Source organism: Mycteria americana, chromosome 9 (genome assembly GCF_035582795.1).
Source record: "Mycteria americana isolate JAX WOST 10 ecotype Jacksonville Zoo and Gardens chromosome 9, USCA_MyAme_1.0, whole genome shotgun sequence".
Classification (NCBI taxonomy): domain Eukaryota; kingdom Metazoa; phylum Chordata; class Aves; order Ciconiiformes; family Ciconiidae; genus Mycteria; species Mycteria americana.
This window is the reverse complement of record NC_134373.1, coordinates 26525969-26545121: the sequence shown is the minus strand read 5'-3', so window position 1 is coordinate 26545121 and position 19153 is coordinate 26525969. Positions and strand designations below refer to the sequence as shown.

At 38.9% G+C, this 19153-nt stretch overlaps 1 protein-coding gene across 1 annotated transcript in view; it reads right to left on the bottom strand.

The window, feature by feature from the left end:
- The window catches only part of USP37 (ubiquitin specific peptidase 37), a 36985-nt gene that overhangs the window by 16043 nt on the left and 1789 nt on the right, over positions 1–19153 (bottom strand). The window contains exons 3-16 of the mRNA XM_075512551.1: positions 15937–16108; positions 15285–15385; positions 13816–13997; positions 13376–13450; positions 12696–12793; positions 11071–11155; positions 9947–10108; positions 9342–9473; positions 7177–7300; positions 6701–6906; positions 5483–5600; positions 4173–4252; positions 2648–2812; positions 1129–1194 (exon numbers count right to left, since the gene is read on the bottom strand). Of these exons, the coding sequence (XP_075368666.1) occupies positions 1129–1194; positions 2648–2812; positions 4173–4252; positions 5483–5600; positions 6701–6906; positions 7177–7300; positions 9342–9473; positions 9947–10108; positions 11071–11155; positions 12696–12793; positions 13376–13450; positions 13816–13997; positions 15285–15385; positions 15937–16108 (1766 nt within the window). The remainder of the gene's footprint in view (positions 1–1128; positions 1195–2647; positions 2813–4172; positions 4253–5482; positions 5601–6700; positions 6907–7176; positions 7301–9341; positions 9474–9946; positions 10109–11070; positions 11156–12695; positions 12794–13375; positions 13451–13815; positions 13998–15284; positions 15386–15936; positions 16109–19153) is intronic.

The window sequence follows — 19153 nt, the reverse complement described above, 5'->3', positions numbered from 1 at the left end:
ACCCAACTTTCACATTGCGGGGCAATACAACTTGGGGAACAAACTGCAATGATTGGCAATGAAAATTTATTAACATAGCAGGCAGGGTTTTCAGAAAAGGTATATTTTACTAGGTTAACTGACATACCTACTTCAAGCCTGCAATAGCAACTTACAACGGTAAAAGTTACTAAGTGTGTGGATCTTGCTTATAAGGCCAAGGATTCTGCACTTTATTACCTAGCAATCCCAGACAGTGCTCATTTGAGTCGAGTCTGCACTAACATCTAGAACTTGGCACAAACCATTTGACTTCTGAAGTTTACTAAGCTGGACACAGGACTTCCCACAACATTACTAGGATATAAAAAGTGCAAATCTGCACAAGTTTTTAAGTTTTCCTGTTTGCTCTTTTATTAAGATAAACTCTTGCTTCTTTAGAACAGAAGACAAGGAGGTCTGGGGAAGTCACGATTTCTGCTCAATTAGGAAATCTGGTTTTAAGTATTCCACAATGCAAAACTATCCAGTGTGATATCACATTTTTCACTGTATCAAAAACTGGCCTTTCAAAACGGCCTATAAAAACAATTCCCTCTCATCTTTGCAAATAAACTTAAGGAACTAATCACCTGTTCCCAAAACACGCATTGGGGCTCCATAGAGCCAGAATAGAGAAAAGAGCTAGACTGCAGAATTAGAAACCCTATTGCTTCTTATATATGCGACTTGCAACTACAAATGCAAGCTAGTTTAAGATATCTGGCGCTGACAAATCATCTGTACAAACTAAATCCAGTTCTCATTCTGATGCTCAGCCTTCTGTCTGAAAAAAAAAAAAAAATCATCTTTGCTTACTTGCAAGTCCCTGAAGGTTCTCAAAAGAAATGCTAAGGTGATCACGTCAACTAGGTAAATCATACTATTGATACTAATTTCAGCTAGCATGTAACACCAATAAAACTCAGATATGAAAAAAGACAGTAGCTGAAATAATTTACTACAATAGAAAAAATAGGAAAAAGAAAGAAAAGAAAACAAATAGAAAAAAGTGGAAAGATTAAAGGAGAAGAATTAGAAAATTTTAAAATGCCTTAAAAATTATCCCATGAAACCCCAGGCCATGGGCATTTCAGAGCTATAACTCACCTAGAAGGTGTGGAAGTGCTTATAGTACAGGAATTCACCATTTGGGAGGCTTTCAATGGACGGGAACTATTAAAAAAGCAAAGTATTTATTGCAGCAGTTACAGTCTTTAAAAAATAAGTGTTTACTTGTCTGCTATGCATGCAAATCCATGACCAAAGAAACAAGTAGAACACCATTATGTACTTGCTAATTGCTTAGAGTAGTAACTCCATCATGCTATAAATATACAACAGTTGTTCAAAACCATATATAATCCTTTAAACTTGATTCACTTCTTAGTGATGCACCCTTAGGGACAAGCTCGCAAATTAAAGGCTTTGAGCTCCCATGTCAAGACAACTCATTTCTTTATTTTTTATTCCCACCAACAACTTGAGGTCCTGCTCCAAAACCAGTCTCCTGCTGCTCTCTGGATCAGCCGGTTTTCTGGCATGTCCCACGTCTCCATTTCTCCTCCTTTACCTACATTCTTCTAAACAAACTTCCTGCTCCATTTAATCCTTTCATGGGCTCCTCAAGGTCCATCACTATCACTACACATCCACCCACCAGATGGCTGCCAATGCAGAAATCTTTTCTAATCTTTCCTCTCAAACCAGGGCTGCTTCTCTCCAGTCTGACTCTCTGGTCAATCAGAATGGTTTCAATGACTAGAAAAAGCCATTGGAAAGCTATTTCAAACGTATTTTCAAGTATTTCTGCTCTGGTTAGCTTAAGCTGTTTGTTGTGCTTAAGATTTCCACTGTTAATAAAGCAAACTCTTGGGAAACATCCACATAAATCTCAAATGCCACTAAAAGTTCAGCACAAGAACACATGCCACACTGCTGAACATATACACCAGATGTGTCCGAACTCACTACGGCTACCGCGGTTATGTCACTAGGCAGGGACCACAAGAGACCTGAGGGTTTCTTGTTCCTTATTCTGCCACAGACTTCCTAGGTGACAACTGGCACATTTAATCTCTGTGTCTCAGGACAAGCAGCTGTACAGAAATAACTGTCACAGGGAAAAGGAGACAGTATTTTCAGCATGTGAAGTGCTCAGATACTACAGTGGCACAGGAAAGACAATGAAAAATGAATGATAGCACAGGAGGTACAAGTGGAAATTAGCAGTAAAAGGTAGGATGTTATGTCTCCTAAGCAGAGTTAAGTGTGTTGTGAAGGGAAAGGTAATCTAGATGATTTTGGACCAAGAGGCATACATTTTAGAAATTACTAACAGAAGCTCTCTTAAAAAGGATAGGAAGTTATTTTCAAGGACAGTGAAGAATATTATCTTACCAAACATTCTCTAGATAATGCCCCACCAACTCTTCCTGCTGCTTCTATCGTGCTTCCTTTCCATACATGTTCTCATGATGGCATCATTACAAACTAGCAGTGCACATCTGAAGCTGCGTGATTTTAATGTTTCCTTGCCCAGACATCTTCTGGGGGAGATCTGACAACTGCCTACCTTGTGGCACACATACTTAACATGGCATGGATCAATCACAAGTTGTACACTTACATTGCAGAATGGACGCTCCATCCCAGCGTCAGCGGCAGCCTAGTGCTTTCCATACAGTGTGAAAGCAGGGTTAAGTATCTTGGAATAACCACCTGCTGCCCGACTTTATGATTGAGAGACAACGCTACATTGAAGCTGTATCGTTTCAGATGAAGAATCAGGACCCTGAGAGATATGAGAGAGGGACAAATGTTAATCTCAAGACAGAAGTCAGAGAAAACCTATTAAAATCCAAGTAGCCCTGTTTACAAAATGCATTCACCTGACTGTCAAACAGATTATTACTTCAGGGTGGTAGGGAAACACTATCCATCTCTTATCTGGCAAGAGACAGGTAATTACTCTCCTGTCCATCACTCAACTTTGTGCAAGGTGCAGAGTGCAGACTCTGTTGACTCAAGAGGCTTCCTGCTTTGATCTTTATCACCTTGCTCTTCAGTCAAGCAGAAGGAAGCAGCTCTTACCAAACTCGTTATTTCTACTACGCAGTGAGAGGTAAGAAACAATCAAGACATACCATTATAAGCCAGAATGCTAGTATATTACTCCCAGATATTCAAGACTGTGAGGAAAGGATCACACAGCTGCCCAAAACTGAGGAGGAACTGTGCCCAGTGCAAGATGTGTACTTGGTTTATCTGTCACAACACTTTCTCTTTGAAAGAGCTTTTGATCACGACAGTATAAAGAGCCTGAAAAGGCCTCCTTACATTGAATCTTCTCCCTTATGCTGCACTTTGTACTGTCTATTTAGATCATGCAGCTGTATCATCACTTATGCTATGCTCATATTAAAAAACTTTGACAAGAGTTTTGCAGTGCTAGCATCAATACACTATTTAAGCAAAACGCAAGCTAACTATCAAGTTACTGGGCTCAGTATGAGTATACCTGGGACAAGGACATAGGCCAGATAAAGTCATCCAACAGACTTAGCTTTACATCCCATGAGAAAATGATCCCTACCTCCAAGCATTGTCACTCTAAATAATGAACTAAACCCAACCACGAGGTCAGAAACCATTGAGTATGCCATCAACCCTCAAAGTGTCTGCCTTCTTCCTCAAAGTGCCATGCTTACTGAGAGAGAAAACAGGTATCAGCATATGAAGAATTAATTGATCAAAGCAAACCCCTCTATATACATTCTGGCACTAATGCCTTCAACTCAGTCCTGCCCATCAGGTCAGCTGAGCACAAAATATTAAACTTCCAGAATATATTTACTGTTTCCGCTTCCCTCACATCACAGAAACCCCAAGAAAAGGGGAAGGGAAAAACTCAGCCCTCCTTGTGTAGCGATAGGGAGGAAGAAAGAAGTGTTGCAGAGGGTGCCCAAGAGAGCTTCTTTAGATGGAAACTGAAGAACAGCATGAAGACTACTGTCTGCACACGCATCTTTCTCACATGCTGACCACCGTACATGCTGTCCTACCCATTTTCCCAGCTTTACTCTTCGAGGGACTTTTGCTTGCACTTTTGTAACATGCTACCAGGAAAGAGAGGAACAGATGTCAACATTTACCTGGGAAGCCTGTTGAACTTGTGCGTGACAACAGCAGACTTTCCATTGCACTTCTCACAGGAATACTCAATCTCCTCTGCCTGTTTAAGAGAACAGAAAAATGACTAGTGGGACAAAAACCACATCAAACAGATGTCAACAGAAAGCACATCACTTTTGGCTGTCATGGAAGCTCTTCAAAACAGCAGTTACACTTAAAATTATAATCACCTTCAACATGACCTAACAAGGGGGCATCTGATAAGAGGACAGGTAGCAGAGCTTACAATTTGACAACATATCCACTAATACAGGTGGAATTTTTCCTGCAAGTCTATTGCAGACCAGTGAATTAGCCACAGTTGAGACAAATTAGCTTCCAAAGAGAGGGCACAACCTTGCAAGGTTTACAGTTTTCTCTCCCATACACAGTGTTTTTTTTTCCTAATAACCTTTGATGGAGGATCATTTGCCATGAAATTTTCACTCTCTTGTCCAAAACCTCAACTTTGTTCCTCAAAAGCTATCTTCATCTAAACTTGTCAAGGATGTGCTGCATCAGAGCACAGTTTTGAACAGACAGCAAAAGGGGAAGCATCACTGTGCTGAAATTACATGACTTAGCCATCAAACATTTCTACAGCCCTTTTCTTTAAGTGAGGCCAAATGACACCACTATAATTTTAAGAATTTTTTTAAGTCGTAAGACCTCCACCACCTTTTAGAAGAATAAGCACATCAATTATCCTATCTGTTGAAAACACTATCTGTAAATGGAGAAAAACCACAGGTCTGTCTCAAGATATGACAAAATACAACACTAATTCACTGACATAAGGCCCATTTTTAGCTTTCAGAAACCTCACCTTGAAGCCCTACTTACAAGATGAGCATCCACATATTACAACTATTTTTTTAATTATTATATCTGCATGACCTTTTCCTCCATGCTAATTTAGGCCAGTACATAAGCTGTTGAAGCATCCTAGCCCAGGAGAGGAAGCAGCAATTCCTGAGTGATTAGCTCAGTCTGACAGCCTCCCTTCTCTCCTTTGTATTTGTTTATGCCTCAACTTTTCCACCACAAAATGGGGAAGTTTACCTATTTCACAGCAGTATTGTAAGGATCAGTTAATTTCTGCACAGCATTTTACAATAAAAACTCCTGTATACTCTTAATGTACAAACCTCAAAAAAGTGCAAAGGTAATTATTTTACATGCCTGCAATCACCGTCATAGAAACTAATAATCAGCTATATAATCAACATTTCCATATGGTATGTAACCTACACACACTCCACAGTGAATAAAAACCCCCAAAACTATGTACCCGAAAAAAGAGGTCAAGGGAATCCTGGATCGATCGGGAAGGAAGCAATTTCTTTCTTCGAGGAAGGTCAATGGAGAGGTCATTAAACTGTTCTCGTTTAGTGACTGTTTCACCACACCTAAAAAAGGAACACGCTTATGTAAGTCTGATGAAATATATACTTGAAATTAATGACAACTTACATTTTTTTAGGCTGAAGTAACTTCCCAGTTTTATACGCCTCTTGATCAATCTATTTTTACTCATCAAAATGAAACTGTTTGATGCTTATGAAAAGTTGAATTTTGGGATTTCACTTTGATGCTTTAGAAGTTGAAAGAAACATTTCTGTAAGGGTGAGAACAAAAAACCACGGACTGCTTTGGAGAGGCAAGTGATCAGGTATACAGGAAATCAAAGTGACTGCTATGTAGCTGAACAAGTCTTCTTCATTCGGTATTCTTAGGAGAAAAGAAGTGAGCCCAGCCCAGAAGACGGGAAAGCCTAGAAATACTTTCAAATTGGTTTTAGAAACAAAATAGTAAAGTCCATCTAAAAAAAACCCAAACCAACCAAAAAACAAAACACCACCTCAATTTTCTTATGCCTTTTTTTGGGGGGGGGGGGAGGGAAAGTCATTTGTCTTCAATAACTATTACCTGCAATTAACTTTTCATTATTTTAGGGAACTAATGCAGTACACACAAAGTAATATTCCTGAACATCTGTGTTCACGAAAGCTCTGTGGAATGCAAACATCCCGTATGGGAATCTGCTGCACAGGTCATACACAACAAATGCCCAGACATACTGGTTTACATCTTTTTCCACAATAACCTAAAGAGACAGAAGAAAATGCCATTCCCTGGAAGCCCTTGGAAAGAACAAAAAAACCCATGGCTTCCCATTTTTTTTAAGAGGAAACATTATTTGGCTGAAACCCCATTTTCTCTCTCATGTCATACAACCGGTACACAAAAAAGAAAGCACAGAGGCTTTCCACTGTATATGTAATGAAGAACTAGATGGTATGAGACTGTTTAAAGAAGGCCTGTAGCAGCAGACAGCATGGTGTGAGGTTTACAGCATTTCTAGACCATAGAATATTTTCTAAGTGTCTAGCTTTGGAAAAAACATAGTTCTTAGTTCTAGTTATAGCCTGCAGATGAAGTCACATAAGATGGAAACACTTCCCAGTCTTTTAAGGTAAGTATGAGAATAGCTTTCAAGCATACTTACGTTTTGCAAATGATAGAATGCTGAACCTCAAACTCTAAGTTACTGATAACTGGACACGTATAAACTTTGGTGGCTGAGAGGTCATCAGAAGCCCGTCCAGGTGAGTTATCCTCATTAGGGACTGGCTCACTCTTCCACGTTTTGTTTAACTTTTCCATGTCTTCCTTCAGCTGATCCAGACACTGGCTCAAGAACTCATGTGCATCCTAGAAACGGGGTAAACTCATCAAAGTGTTTTTGTACAACTTCATTCAGTATCTTTCTCTCAAACATACACAGACTGGGGACATTATGTTTTAGTTCATTGCATTCAGCAATACTAAGGCAGTTCTGCTCTAAAAAACAGCAGGCAATCGTTGTCATTCAATCAAAAGCTCAAGTCACTGTCCAATAGGATTGAAGCTTGACAGGAGTTCAGTGCAGTCCAAACACTGAACAAATTACAAATAATTGTTTCTAGACAATATGGTACTTACGTTCTGCATGTACCCAGAAAATCTTTCTGCAGTAGCTGAAATGGCACTTTTCACCTTCTTGAGCAGCTCTTTCTTAACCTCAGGGCTGCAGACATCCTTTTTAGCAAGCAGATGGGCAAAACGTCTGCAGAAGTCAATGCAATGAAACACTGATTGGCTTTCCAGGACTTTAGAGAAACAAAATAAAACTCACGATACCTCATTTTAAGAGTCTCTAAAAGCTTTTCTCCTGTGATAAGTGGTTTAGGGGTTCTGTATGAAAATATATCATCTATAATTAACCTTTTCCATTTCAAGTATTTTGAAATCTCATTTGAGGCCATCATTGGAACAGGACCCAAATGAACAAAAAAATTCCACAATCTTTTAAGGTAAAGAGAAGAGCCGTATAAAGTTCTATAAACTTATTTCTGCTGTATCTTTTACAATGAGGAAAAAAAAAAACCACAAAGCTTTTTGAAAACATTTGTACTAATAGGAGATATGAAATCACATGGCACCAAAATAAGCAACACAAAATCATTAAATTCAACTTGCATGGTCAGACTGGTTTCTATTTATTTTTTTATTTTTAAATTTCCACTCAGTTTCAAGCCTTACGTCTTCTGGCAGTAAAACATTACAACAGAGTAGAAAAAAGCTGTAACAAAGAGCCATGAAGAGTTCCTTGGTTCAAGCTACATATAGCGTTACTGGTAACTTTGTTAAAAAACTGTTGAAATTGACTTTACCTGTGCCTCTCAGTTACTGCTTTGCAACAGTTGCTTTTAACAACTGCTTTACAATTTCACAGGAAATACACACCCAATATATTCCAAGCACAACAGTTTCGGTCATAGTACTTACATGGGAAGGTGATGGGAAGATGTCATGTTCCATGACACACACACACACACACACAAAAGAAAAAGAGAGAAAGACAGAAAAGACCTGTGCAATCCCCTCCCACCCCAAACCAACAACTAATACTCAGTTACCCAAAGAATCTGATCAGTTTACTGCAGCTCAACAAGTTTCTGCTATTCTGCTGAGCTACAGTAACAGTGTGTGCTCTCCTAACCCTCTACAACTGGGCAGTGAAGCATACTAGGAAACGCGCCTTTTTCCACCACAAAGCAGTTGATAGGCAATTGCTTTTCAACCAGAAAAACATTCATCGTGTTGGACCAAGTGCCCATACCCAAACTAATAGAAGCCAAAGATGATGCTACTGAGTATCAACTCTGACTTGTATGCACAGGATCACACACTGCCCTCCATCAGAGGTACTATGGCACAAGCTGTACCCACACAGTTTAACATTAGCTAGATGGGGCGCAAGCTTCAGAGGTCTTTCTATAAAAATTAGGGAAAGGACATTTCAATAGGCACGTGGAACAACCTCTGTTCCTGAGTAGCATAGGAAGAGTTCAAGAAGACACAGCAAAAATAGAAATGACCCCAAAAGATATAAAACACTATGAAATGGAAACAGAAATGGTTCTGACAATCCTGAATCTTGTTTAGTGAGAGAAAAAAACCCCGCGGTACACAAGAGCATATATAATAAAAATCCCAAATGGCAGAGAGTGCAGTACATAGAACAAACAGCAGTTTGGCTGTCTGATAGACATAAAATGGAATCTGAATGGCACAGGAATTCAAAATTTCAAAGACAAAAGAGAGTTTTACATATTACAGAAACCTGTGGAGTTTCTTGACATGAGGTTTGACTGAACTGAGAGTTCAGCTGAATTTAGAAAAAGATTAAGTATGCAGAACTTGAACACTCTCCACAGCTACTAGACAAGGGATATTTTCCAAAAAGGCATAAGCCCTCACACATCAGGTGAAGTTAGTGACCAGCTTAAACCCTAGCTGGTAATGTTTTAAAAAGGAGTTATTCTGCATCTATTTATTTTGCAGTTTCTTGCATTTTCTTCTGAGGCATTTCACTCTGCCAGTAGAAATACAGTAGAAGATATAAAAGAGTGCCTGTAACTCAGCATTGACATTTTAAAGGCCTACTTCCTATTTCTAAAGTAAAACTCCAAAATACAGAGAGCTCTAGGATTTATTTTGTTATCAACACATGCAAATTACCCTCTGCAAAGGTGCTTCAGTATTACAAAACAAGTTTCTCAGTAATGAAAGAGAAAATATCCTTCCCAGAAAGTGAATTTTACCTGATAAGTGCATTGAGTGGAATTTTTTTCCATGGGATACCCTGCTTGAGCAAATCATTAGCAAAAGACTGAATTGAAAACAAGGACTGTAGAATGGCATTCATATAGCAGGTGTTTCCCAAGTTCGAAAATCTGAAAAGAAGAAGATTTAACATGGTATGTATGTCAATGTGTAAATATGCCAGTGTTAAACACGGCACTACTAACATGTAGGACATTCATCCCAGCCACTCCCCACAGTTTCTTATTGAAGCTGTCTCCTCCTGCCCTTTGGGCTAAACCAAAAACTCATGGGAGGTGGCATTTATCAGGAAAGCACTCATGAATTTCTACAATCAAAATTTAAAAAAATGTGTGCATATACACAAGATAGAGAAATGAATCATGGAAGTGTACGAAGGGAACATGAATTACCTGAAATTACTGTATCTCAAACTCTTAGGAAGTGAATTTAAGAATATGTATTTTCCAAACTAGGAAAAGTGTTCCCTGTCTCAGTGTTCATTAATATCAGGATTTTTTTTTTCCCATTAAATAATTATAACAAGAATGTGCATGTTCTGATGATCAAAGTGTGCATGCTAGATAAAGAAAATTAAATTTACCCTTGTAACTGTTGTTGAGGATGGGTGGAAAGGGGCACTCGGGGTTTGTTCCACCCTGTGTAATCTTGATTAGATCTCATTTTTTTAACAGAAAGAGGGGCAGGCTGAGAAAGAAATCCCAGGCTTCTTTTGGCTGAAGGGGTCTGGCTGGATACACTAGACCTAAAAACATAAAAGGATAAGAAGTGTAAGATTTCTAATGCTCTTCCTTAAATAGCTATAGTCCATGACACTGGAATTGTATCACTATCGAAGACAAGGACTGGTAAAGCCGCACAAGATAACTGGCACGTATCATAATGCATAAGAGCTGTGAGAGAGAGAACTTCTTTCCAGAGCACTTAAATACTTTGTTTGGTTAAATTTCCTTACATCCACAGGTGTGCATGCAGTGTAACCAAGTCTTTTGTCTTTAAGATACTTAATTCCCCACACTGTATGATGAGAGGAAGAACGATCATGTAGCATGAGATCACCACTCCTAAGATATGCTTAAAATTCACATCTGGGCCAGAGTCTTAATTTTCAGCCTCTTGTTCTTGTAACATAATCACTCTGGACCTCAGTCCCTCATGTGTAAAGCATGGACAATGCTTCTTTTCTTCCTTGATCTTGTATCTCATCTATCTAGGGCAAAGACTGACAGTTTGATTGCACAGCGTCTAACACAGAAGAATCCCAACCTCAGCAGGATTCAGTATTACTAAAAGTACACGGTTATTAAAATGTAGAGTTTCATGCCATTTATCTACTTGGGAAAAATGAAGCAAGGATTCAGTCTAAAGTTCCAGAGTTTATAGAATTTGAACCATCTAGAGTTTAGATATCATCTGGATCAGTCATTCACAATGACTATAATAGACTTGAGTGATTTTAGAAAGTCTATCTACTGCAAGCAGTAGCTGGAGTTTGTAGATGTAACTACACTACTCACACTGAATACCTAGACTGTACTCCTGGGGGGGGGGTGGTGGGGTGGGAGGGGGAAGGGATAAAAAAAAAAAAAAATTGCACATTTTATGCATATAAACTATATACCACGTGATAAACACACAGGAAACTGAAGATCTTAATTCCTGGGAAAGAACTGTCATTTACAGTTCATGCTAGTGAATCAGTCCTACCTGTCCAGGGTGGAACTGCCAGTGGAGTGCTCTTTTGATGAGGACCGACTACCATAAAAGGATGATGACTGCAGTGGTAAAATACCTTGAAAAACAGAAAGAGAGGAGGGTCATTTTGTTCCAGGTAATTCAGCTATTTATACAATATACAACTCGTTTAAAAGTATTTAGTCAAAAGGTTTAAAAATCCTCAAATACTGTTTTCCAGAACTGGTTAGGAAAGTACTAACACACATACTTAGAAGTAGTAATGCAAATATTAATCATATGTAAGTAAAAACATGTGAGAGTTTTAATTGAATTTAATACCATAATCTCCATCAAATCCAAATTGCAATACAAAACATTAAAAAGTCATTGAATGGTCTTAACTATCTGAAAGGTAATAAACATCCACGTCTTGTTCAAATATTCAAGATACACATAACAGAAAACTCACTAATGATTTCCAATACAGTGCTCTCAAAACTCACGGTAAATATGGAGAAGTGAAAACAGTTTCTCTTCCCACTCCAAATACCACAGTAAATTACTATATGCTTGGGGCAAAATATGATTGTTTCATTGTTCTGATAGCATTGTGTCAGATCCTGAGACCCTAATGGCTCAGATGGTGCCACATCAAAAAAAAATGCTCTCAAGAGTCAAAAAAACACCTATTACGGTGAATCACAGCGTAATTTAGTTTGGATAATGAATAAACATTTGCTTCTATCCCAGCTTGAAGTGGTTTGAGCCACGCAACGTTCAAAAATGCAGATATATGAAAGAAGTTTGCAATACTGTTACCTGAACTTGCAGGTATACGCTCACAGATTCTAATTTCGACTCTAAAGAGCAAACCAGATTTTCATTCAGAGATAAACATTCACCTTACTGGCTCCTCCAGCAACATGTTTATGCCATCAGAGCTGCACTAAAAAAAGAATGCATTCAGCAACATTCCCTATAAAAACAAGATCTTGCATGCATTCCCCCTTATAGGGAAAGAGGCTCAGTATTTATTAGTAAAACTGAAGAAGGGTGTTGCTTACTAGCTTAGGTACATACTGTCAATATTTCTATATCGTCCATAAAACCTTGTCACACACCAGTATCCAACAGAACTTTGATACAAACAGAACAAAACTCCTGGCCCCAAAGAGTTCCCCCTCTAAGTTCTGGGGAAGAGATAGGGAAGTCAAAGCAAACAGTACACATTTTCAGCCCAAAAGACAGCCTACAATTCATGTGGGCATTGATAGCAAAGGAGAGCTTTAAAAATAAACAAGAAAGAAAGCAAAAAGGAAATCCTTAGGTGTTTACAGGAATGCCCTCCCAAGGGGAAGGGCAGCTTGGAGCAAAGTTTGAAGCTGCTTGTTGAATTTTCAAACAAGCTGGCACATGGGCTGGCATCAGCACCCAAGTGTAAAGGTCAGGGTCACACTAGAGCAGGACAGGCTTTGAAAACGAAGGCAAGTTGTTCACATCTCATATAAGGCTCTGTAGGAAGCAAGAAAGTTAGTGGCACAAGGAAAGCAGATCAGGAAAACTACCTCTGCAGCAGCTTTCTAAACTAATATCAAAGGGGTAAAATCGTACTGGTCAAAGCCAGGTATCATTTGGCTTTACTTTTACTTTTTTACCTGATGTCCTATTTTCTTCTGCCTGCTTCAGATTCAACTGTTTCTCCCTGCTATTGTTCAAGTACTTCCATGCTGGATCACTCAAGGCTTTATTATTCCTACAGATAAACAAGAGTGGAAGTCAGTGCAGTTACAGAAGATACAGGGTATGCCTGCCTAATATTTATGACTTGTTTTAAAGCTTTTCTCTCCTATCACCTTCAATACTCAACTATGGAACAGTTAAACTTTGCTCGCAGATAAGTTTAACCAATTCATTTAAACAAGCCTTCTTACTTATGATTAAATGTGATTTCAAACACATGGAGCTTATTCTCCAAATGGCAGAGTTTATGAATTTTGTTTTGAAAAGGGTCAAAGCAAGTTCAATAAAGAAGGTACCTATTGCTATACACGTATAGCACATATGACAATCCTGAATAAACTGACAAAAGAAAGAGAACACAAAATTTCCATATGCCAGTTCCTGCAAATCAACTGCTAGAGCAGGTTGTATTTCCCCTCATTAATCCTGAATGCAAACCCCATTTCAAGCACCCAGTGTGTTCACAAGTTGACTAGTGGCTGGTCTGTACCATGTTGCTGAGACAGGAAATACCCAAGGATTCTTTTCAGAAAAATTTACCTTTACAAATGAACGAAAAGTTTAAAATAAAAAACTAGAAACAATGGTAACTTACGTTGAAGAATCATTCTCTTTGGGATAATCTTCACTCATTTCTGAACCAGGAAGTTGTGTTCTTTTCCTCTTTTCACTGATGACAGAAAATTTTTGAAGTGGTCATTCTTTCAGAAAGACTAGTAAATGATCCTCTTCCAACTGATCAGAACTCCTCAATGCTTTCTGTGCATTTTGCACCTATCTTCCACAATCTCCACTTTTATAACATAGCATACAGAGGAGAATTTGGTCTGCCCAACTCTTAAGTTGTTCATAAAGCTTTAGTGCCAGTACCAGCCAGAGGCTAGAAAAGCACGTATTAACACCCTGTTAAAAGTAACAGCAAAACCAGAGGAAGAAATGTATTCCCTTCTTACTTCTAGGTGTACTGAGTTCCACCTGCAGCTCTGTAAAGAGCTAAATTTTAACAATATCATAATAAGAGGATAACAATCCTACCGATTCTCCAACAAGCCTGTTCTGTGAGGGGCTGATGACGCAGGAGATGCCGAAATGTTCACTCTGTTGCTAGGTGTTCCAGTTCCAGCTGAACTCTTAACAGACGCTCTCGCTGGGGTACCCAGCACCTTGCGAAATGGATTTTCGTCTTTACTTTCCACGGTCACTCTTTTGGGAGGAGTCTGCAAAACCCAAGCGGAGGGGCCCAGGGAGACAACCAAAACAGTGAAAAACATGACCATCTTTAGTCTAATCTAGCATTTACACCACTGCTTTACTTGCTACAGCATAGCATCCAAAAGCGGAAAAATGCTACTTGTAATAGATTAAGAGTTTAACACTAATTAGACATAGGTAAAATTTTGACTGTATCAATGCAAGTCATAAACATGAAACTCTACTGCAGTAATCAATTTCCCTTCTCATTTTCCAATGCTAAGTTAGTTGAACTTTAGTTTTTAGAAATGTCCTTTACATGCTTTGACATTAAAAAACCCAAGGCATGATTCCTAACTATCCCCAGATCAATCCTGGGTGGTATTAAAAAAAAAAAAAAAAAAAAAAAAAAAAGCCGTATTAAAAACCACACAATTAGAACAGTGCCCTGACAGCCTTGGGCCAAGCAAGTGCCACATGTAATGCAATGGAAGGAGCTAATAGTTGCTTGACTAAGGAATGTGGGTCAATTTTAGACTTGAAAACTAAACATGTCTAATCTTACTACTGTATACACAGCCTTAGAGTTTTTACTCTGAGAGTGCCTTTAAGCAACACGTAAAATTTGTTTTGGGACAATGTCAAAAATATTCTCCCTCAGGGTGATAATATAAGTATATTCACAGAGATAAAGTAAATTAAAGCTGGTAGATACACCATGAAATCCGTGTTATGCAGGGAGAAAAGGAAGAACAAAAACATTTTGAAGGAAGACCACTTTCGAGGAAAAGTCTGCAAGATTTACACAAAAATCCGAGCAGAATGCCACAAATTCAGTAACTTTACTCTGATACAAAACTGGGTCAGCAGCTTTTCAATATATACATTTGGCTGAAGTCTGCTAAACTCATTAAGACCTATGCTGACTATAACATGTTCAGCTGCTACGTAAAGTGTTCAGTATAAACAAAGAGATATTCAGAACTATGTGCGAAGCAAGTCTTAATCATGTACTTGCCCTCTATTTCTGCTTCTTCTCCGCCTGACTGATAGCTCAGCATGAAGAACATATTCTGTCTTCTGCAGCCAGACAGTGACCTTTCTTATTCATACAGAATATATGGCTCCTCATGAGCAAGACACACCATTGCCAATCACCCTGTATACATCTATTCCAAGCCCTCTAGATTACAAAGACTTTGGATGCAAAATAAGTATTTACAGTGCTGTTACAACAAATGATAAGGGAATGAGAGGAGGAAATGAATGAAATAAAATTAAAGGAGAGGAAAAATTTGAACAATTAAACAAACCTGGTTCTCTATATACGAGAATTGCCTATTAGCTTCCTTCTGTGTGGTCCTGCTGCCCAGCACACCTCCAAAGCTGCCAGATCCCTGAGAGGGTTTCCCAGCTGACAGGAAAAATACACATTTGATTTGATTGTCATTCAACTGATTGGCATTCTTACTTGTAAGACGTTATTTAGCTGGAGTTGATTTTGGAAGGGACACACTAGATTTCTTGCCAACAGACTGTACGATATTCTGTGTGCACAGACATAAGCACATGTTTACGGATATCCCTTATACTGGTCATTTACTCAGTTGGCAGTAAAGTTCCTATCCTTAAAAAGAACAAAATAAAATAGGAGGTAAAATAAAAAGGAAAGAGACTATGCAAGTGTGATAAACAGACAAGAGTTTTTCAAATACCAACATACTTACAACACAAACAATTCCTACAAGTTTAATCTCTGCTTATTGTTCAGCATGACAAAGGTACGTCATGAGAAAGGTATATAACAAAAATTGGGGTTCAGGGCCAGAAAGAAGCATTTACACAAATGCAAAGAAAGTCAGTAACACAAGGAGGACAAAATGGCTAAAGACAAAAAAAAAAGAAAACACAGCACTGATCCCTCTCCCAACTGTTATTAACATGATTTACAACAATTGCACTTACCAGTGTGAACCCTGTCTTGATGGACTGCATCCAAATACATCCGCATTTCATTTGCATCTTTAAATGGTACCTTATCAATTGTCAGGAAGCTGGTATCCTTTAGTGTTAGCATCAGGCAGCACAGTTTTCTACCATTTGGTCGTAAGGTCACAGTTTTAATGTTATGGCTTAGCTGAAAACAAGAAAGTGACTATAAACATAAATCCATTTTTCAAAGGCCAAAACACTTACAAATTCAAACAAAACACTTCAAATAGAGAGGGTAAGAGGCACTCACACCGAAATACTTCTTGGCTCCATTTCGAGCAAACATTAAGCCTCACAGAATTAATGCAATCGGTGATCTCAGAAGCTGACAGAACTGAAAGGACAGTCCCTATATTCCTGGATAAGCTTTCTGAAACTTGCTTTGCTATTGAGCGTGATGTTTTTGAATGTAAAGGAATAAGAGCTTCATACAGTCCCATTTAGCTGACTGAAACTTCTACATCAAGTTTGAAATATAATTTAAGATGGGGAGAGTTTTAAATGTTAAGTACAAACTTCTACTCACTTTATAATTTGCTCTCAGGGAAGACAGATTTGACATCGCTTAAAAAATTTGCGAGGGAGTAAGTCAATAAGAAACATGCTTAGTCTATATGCAACATTATAACAATTAAGTGGTGTCAAAACTTTCAGGGTTATGGTCAAGCACAAGCATAATTTTAAAAAGAATTTGTGCGACCTAATAATGCTGCTACTACTTTATTATACCATTACTTAATTGTTACTTCACGCTAAGTCACCTATAAGAACTGGCTGTTCAGTAAAGGCTCTACTATCCACGCAGGTTGGGGAAGCAAAAGAACATCTCACATCTGCATGGAAGTTTGACAATACATACCCAAGCATACTCTCATTTTCAATTCCCTTGTCCTTTTTTGCTTAATTCTTCATTTTGCTGCTGCTTCTTTAGCCTTGCCTAAGATCAGGCACTAGCTACACAACAACCTCCATGCCAGTGTATTGCTATACTCAATGCTTCATGCGCAATTGGAAACCACAGCCAAGGTCATTAGGCACCACACAAGACAGAGTAGAATATTGTCCATCAGATTGAAGTCTTCTCTTAATTTAGCCTGACCTGCATACTGCCACACTATCGATCTAAATAACAATGATGAAGTAATAGACATGAACACTAATTACACTCCAACACCAAAGTTTCGCTATACATTGCTCTAGAACCTGTCTTGTTTTCTTCAAATTATACACAAGTTTAAAAATAATAATTATTCCTGATTTTTATTTAAATTTGTTCAGGTATATAAAAGACTGAGATAGTAAAAGGCACTCCATGTCCATCAGTGAGATTTCTTTTTTTCTGTGCAGATCTCTGGCTTCTTGGAAAGCCAATCTAGACACAACAGTAGTTTATGAGAGAGGCTGGAAAACCACCTCAATCGGAAACTAAGGGTTTATTTTGCTGGGAAAATTACACTTCTGAAATACTTTGTGCTCAATCTTTGTGTTTTGGGGGGGTGAGGTAGGTTTTTTTTTTTTTTTTAATGTAAGCTAAAAATGTCTTCAAAGACTTAAGAATTGAAAAGGGGGGTCCAAATTTTTCATCTTCTCTTAAAACATTGAGCCCAGTGCAAAGGGATTACAATTACTTCATCATCTCAGTGCAAAACAACCTATTTCAACTCAAGATGCTACCATGAGAGGGCTCCAGCCATGCTCTCCATGCACCTGTTATGACCCAGTCAGTGTTACAAAGTCTTGGGAGGTGTGGGTAAACGAAATATTTCTCTTAGTACATATCTAGCATCTAGGCAACTTAGTCAAAGCTTTTAAGCATCAGTAAAATGTATCATCTGACATGAGAAATTTGATGACACCAGTCACTGTAGAAAGAAATACAACCCTGGATCCATCCAAAAGCTCTATTACAGAGAAGTAAAAAAGGTGGGGAAATCACCCACAGCTCTCCCAGAGCAACCTGTCAAAAAAAAAAACCAAAACAACCCAAACACAAAAACCCCCTCTACTTCTAAAGCTGAGTTATCAGGTATTTGTCATGCCTGAAGCAGCACGCAAGAGCACTGTGACAGGCTGGGGCCAGCTCGCATAAACTACGCTCAAGCACAAGCCTGCAGCGCACGGGACAGGCAGCTCTCCCTGCCTGCTGCTCGTTCCCACCAATGCTCTCGTGCCGGTGCCTGTGTTGCTTCAAGATGAACAGGACCAAAAAGCAGATCCTGCTGAAAAATAACCACCATCCAAACAAAAATAATTGGTCTAAAGACGCGGCGTTTCCTCCTCCTCCTTTGCTGTGGTCCTAGCTGCATGGTGATGTATCACCCCGTCCAACAGACCTTGTGTTCGGTCCTCTCCCCAAATTAATTCACGTGAAAACCCTCACTGAGCTCACAGAGAGATCTGATGAGTGCCAGGGCCAGCAGATGCGAGAGGCTGGGAGGAAAACCTGCCCCTTTAGGCCATGGTTAGCTGTTCTATAGGCTCATCCTCCCTATGGAACCACCTTTCGAGTCACTGTCACACCATGTTAACGCTCGTCCGGGCGGAAAGGAGCACGTGAGAACAAGCACCTGGGGAAGGTATGAGGTGAAGAAGAGACCACTCTTCTCAGAAGCAACATGGTCCAAGGCTGGATTAAATCAAACGAGCAGTCACAACATCACGTGCAAGAAGGCAGATGATTCTTTTCAAGTCTACAGTAACAGAGGTAGGAACTATCCACAGCTAATTATTTTCTCACGCCTTGATTCCAAGGGAACACAGGCTGCCAGATTCTTTGCTGAGACTTTTGAGCACACTAAGGCAGCAAAACCTGATCTTTCAAAAATAAAGTGAACTCTTTCCACCAAGTCCGCCCACAGAAATAAATGGCTCAGAGAAAGGTCTGGTGAACACTACTGCTGAAAACAACTGTGGCACAAAAAAGCAGAAGCCAACATTTAGATCAGTTTAGGCTGTTACAAAGTTGCTAAATAAGACAGGAATTTTTTCTCTTCCAACTGCTCTTATATCCTCTACATATTTTTAAATGAGATAGAAATTTTGAACAGAAAAACACTCCTTGGCATTCCTTCAATTTGGGGCATTTTGCACAAAAAACTAGGAAGAATGAACTGAAAACAACTCTAGAATGAAAAAAAAGGCAATTTAGGCTGAATATTGCAAGAGTCTTTAACAGTGATCTGCATCAGCC